The sequence below is a fragment of the Cotesia glomerata genome, unplaced genomic scaffold (genome assembly GCF_020080835.1).
Source record: "Cotesia glomerata isolate CgM1 unplaced genomic scaffold, MPM_Cglom_v2.3 scaffold_746, whole genome shotgun sequence".
NCBI lineage: Eukaryota > Metazoa > Arthropoda > Insecta > Hymenoptera > Braconidae > Cotesia > Cotesia glomerata.
The window spans coordinates 1-4342 of NW_025404398.1; the positions used below are offsets into that span (position 1 = coordinate 1).

The 4342-nt window shown below is 28.3% G+C and overlaps 1 protein-coding gene across 1 annotated transcript; it reads left to right on the plus strand.

Moving 5' to 3' along the window:
* The first annotated feature begins 980 nt into the window (after window positions 1-980).
* On the plus strand, window positions 981-2953 carry LOC123274790 (CWF19-like protein 1). Its single transcript, XM_044742518.1, has 3 exons — window positions 981-1695; window positions 1825-2476; window positions 2551-2953. Exons 1-3 carry the CDS (start codon window positions 1079-1081, stop codon window positions 2842-2844), a joined length of 1563 nt encoding a protein of 520 aa, XP_044598453.1. The 5' UTR covers window positions 981-1078; the 3' UTR covers window positions 2845-2953.
* Window positions 2954-4342: the final 1389 nt, after the last annotated feature.

The following is a 4342-nucleotide window of genomic DNA, read 5'->3' on the forward strand; positions in this document are numbered from 1 at the left end:
CTAATTATAAGAATAATTATTTGTAGAAAAATAACAAGAATAATATTAAGAACATCGTAACAAAGAAAATAAAAACATATGGAATAACTTCTGAATATTATAGAATGGTCACTGAGAGGAAAATAAAATATAATATCTTCGAGTGAAAAGCTATAAAAAGAGAAAACTAAAATCTTAAATAACAAATACATCTTTTGTTTCTTAGGAGACTCTAGCAAAAATAAGCCATACAATTTACGACTTTGAATAAAGGACTTTATTATCCTAGGCTAAACTAAATATTCCCTTTTTTATGGCTTTTCTTCTAACCAGGCAACGACTACGACGCCATGTGTTAAACACATGGTTAGTTTCACTCTTCCGAGAGAAAATTAAGCGAAGGCGTCACTTTTACTTTTGAGTCCCACTCTTGTAGAAATCGTCCAATTAGAAATCATTCTTATAATAAATCCAACCCTAAAGCTAAAATCTCCCCTCTAAAATAAGTTATTAACTCGATGTAAAACTTAGGAAAATTAAGATATAGCAGTAAGCAAGGAACTCCTGTATATGAAACATCTTACAATATATCCCATATAACTTGCATATAAAATCTCATCATTCATAATACCGAATGCCAAATCCTCATCCTAACTAGTATAAATTAATAATAATATTAATTATTATTCACGAAAGTCCGTAACAGGAATACTTTCGTATTCTTTAGCGAATTTTAAAGAGCCCGCCGATCTGAGCCGAATCTAACTATAATATTGAGACATCTACAGCAGTAAAAACTTACTAAACATCGGATCAGATCATAACAATATTAACCGTAACTGCTGGAAGTCAACACTTACTGAGAAAGCGCTGGCTATCAGGGTCCATAGTATAACCGTTTTTTTTTCTCATTGAAAAAGCCCTCTGTGACTTATTAGAGGTTATGTTAATGTAAACACAACTCGGTTGAATACACAGTGTAAAAGGTATTTGATATAAAATACATATTAAAACGTAATTTAAAATATTTATTCAATAGTTATTAGATGGTTATGTCTAGATATTAATATTAATTAAGGTATCATATTACAAATTAATTATGAGTGAAAAACGGAAAATATTAGTATGTGGCGATGTTCAAGGAAATTTACGATTGTTATTTTCAAAAGTCGAAAAAATAAAAAAAAAAAGTCCTCCATTTGATTTACTGTTCTGTATTGGAAATTTTTTTGGTGAAAATAATAGCCAATTAGAAGAATACAAGAGTGCAAAAGCTAAAATTCCAATCAAAACATTTATTATTGGGCCTAACCGAACTTCAGACTTGGGACATTATCTAAACTTGGAAAGCTCCGAAATTTGTCCTGATTTAATATATTTAGGCAAACGTGGATTATATATTACAGATTCAGGTCTAAAAGTAGCGTATGTCAGCGGTATTGATGAACCAGAATCAACGTTACCTAAAGAAATTTTATTGACCGAGAACGACGTTACTTCAGTGAGAAATACATGTTTGAAAAATCAACCCAATTTTAGAGGAGTTGATATTCTATTGAGTTCCCAGTGGCCCATAGATGTCAATCGCCTTGATTCTACGAATCAAAAACTTCATTTTCGTGGTTCGAAGCTGATTGCATGGTTAGCTGCCCAAATTAAACCGAGATATCATGTATGTGCTTTGGAAGAAAGTTTTTATGAACCACCTCCTTACAGGTAATTGATACACATATTACTCTTTTTAGATTTGTTGTGATTGGCTTTTTCTTCTATTTCTTAATATTTTACTACGTGGTAAAGTAAGACTAGTGGTTCAAATGATTAACGTCAATTTTTCTTTTTCAGAAACAAATCAATAAATGGAGAAAATATTGAAATTGCTACAAGATTTGTTGCTTTGGCACACATAACAAATACAGAGAAGAAAAAATGGATTTATGCTCTGAATTTAATTCCTATTGATCGTATGCGCTTAGTAGATTTAGCGACCAAAACAACCGATGAAAAGCCTTTTCCTTATCCTACATGGACATTAAATTCAGATTGTTTTAACAGCGACAGTGATATGAAGCCACGTCAATATTTTTATGGCTTAAAACCAAATGAAAATAAACGTTCATCAGAAAACTCAAAAGGTACAAAAAAAATGAAAATAGAATTCGACCAAGCAAAATGCTGGTTTTGTTTATCAAGCCCACAAATTGATAAACATTTAATTGTATCGATTGGCGATCAAGTATATGTGGCTTTGGCAAAGGGTGGATTAGTAGATGATCATTTACTAATTTTGCCTGTAAGTCATCATCAGAGTTTAGTAGCATTACCGGAAAAAATCGAAAAGGAAATTAATAAAACAAAAGACATATTAACTCGTTATTATTCTTATATTGGAAAAGTACCAGTATTTTTTGAACGAAATTATAAGAGTTCTCACTGTCAGCTACAAGTAATACCTGTGAATAAAAATTTAGAACCATATGTAAAGTCAACATTTCAGGTAATTAAGTCGAACATTTTTTAACTAAGTGTTATCGTGTAATAATGTTCATATTAATTTTTTCTTTCTTCCAGGAAATTGCGAAGATTGAAAATATTCAATTTTCAACAATAAATTCTAGTCTTAAAGAAGTTACTTCACCTGGTGAAACGTATTTCTATGTTCAGCTTCCGAGTGGTGAACAACTATTCCATAAAATTGCAAAGAATTTTCCATTACAATTCGGTCGACAGGTTTTAGCCAGTCGAAAAATATTGAATTTAAATGACAGAATCGATTGGAAAACTTGTGAAATGAATAAAGATGAAGAAATCAAAATTGTTACTGAAATTAGAAAAAATATTCAAACTTATCAACTTGATCTTTAAAATATGAACATTTTACAAAGCTGTAAAAAAAAAAAAAAAAAAAACAAATCAGAGTTTTAATTTTTATAAAAATATGTTCTATTGATATGAATGTAGATCGTGTAGTATTCTTTTTTATATATATTTTTATAGCTTTATCAGGTAATAAAGATTTGATAAATTTATATTTTAAAAGTTGTTGATTGTTTTGGAATTTCGTAAAAAATGGTGAAATAACTTGAAATTTATCTCAAAAAAAAAAAATTTGAAAACATTTTTCTTTTTGGTTTGTATTTTTTAAATATCTTTGAAATCATTCGACCAATTTAATTATAAATTTAATAAAATGAGTCTCACTTTTTTTGACTCGTTTACCGAACAGAATAATGGTTATTCAACACAAGCTGTCTTGCTTGCTGTTATTAGTAATTTATGGAAAAATTAGGACATTGTTATGCCTCCATCTGATGGATATCAACTTATTTTGCATGAAAATTTACCAACTGTTGTCTATTCGCCCGAGAGTATTAAAATATTCGGTTTCAGCGCGGTAAAGGAAACTTAATTTAATAAAATAAAATTCGAAAAAATTTCATTTTTATAATTATCAGCACTATCTTAATTTTCTATTTATTAATTAATTCAATTGGTCAAACTTTAACATACATGATTTCAAGTTTATAAAAATTAGCTTTTAGCGGTTTGAGCTCTGGAGGAGGTGTCGTTACATAGTTTTCCCCTTAGAGTATAAAATACTTTTATACTCTTTGGTCTTTTTGATGAGCTTCAAACATTCTTCTCTCAACCATAGCTCTCGTACGTGCATTCACTCTAGTACGTACATAAATACACGTATTTCTACTACACATGATCTTTACACTTTAATATATAATGTTTTCAATTAAATTCACATATATTTATTTATATTATGAAGCATTAATATTCGTATTTTTAAAATTAGATTAAACATTATTATTTCTGTCAATCTATAATCAAGTTTTCTCTAAAACTGTGAAACAGCTTAATTGTTTACATAAAAGAAAAATATCATCTAATAGTATTATTTTATAAAATCTTTTTCTTATAACATTAATTGTTAATTAATTATAAATTGGATACAAAATATGAATTGATAATTAATTTTAATTTATTTTATTAAAATATTCTCCAAAAGTAAGTTTAACAAAAATATGTTATTTAACAATCTTATTGTAGTTACATATTGCTTACGTTAATATTTAGTCGTTGAAATAGTTCATAGAATTTTCTCACATCTGTAAGGTAAAGGGCCCAATAGCGGAACGACGAAGACCGTGTATCAGTATTTATTATTTTAAAATTATACAGGCAACTTTGAAAAAGAAATAATTTAATAGATCGGTTGAAACAAACATTTAGTTGTGTGAAAAAAAAATTGAAATATAAGTTTAATCAAAGTTTAATAAATCCGAACAAAAACAGTTTCACTGTAAAAAATTGCGCCAAGTCCACGTTCATAAAACTCATCTCAATAACATTT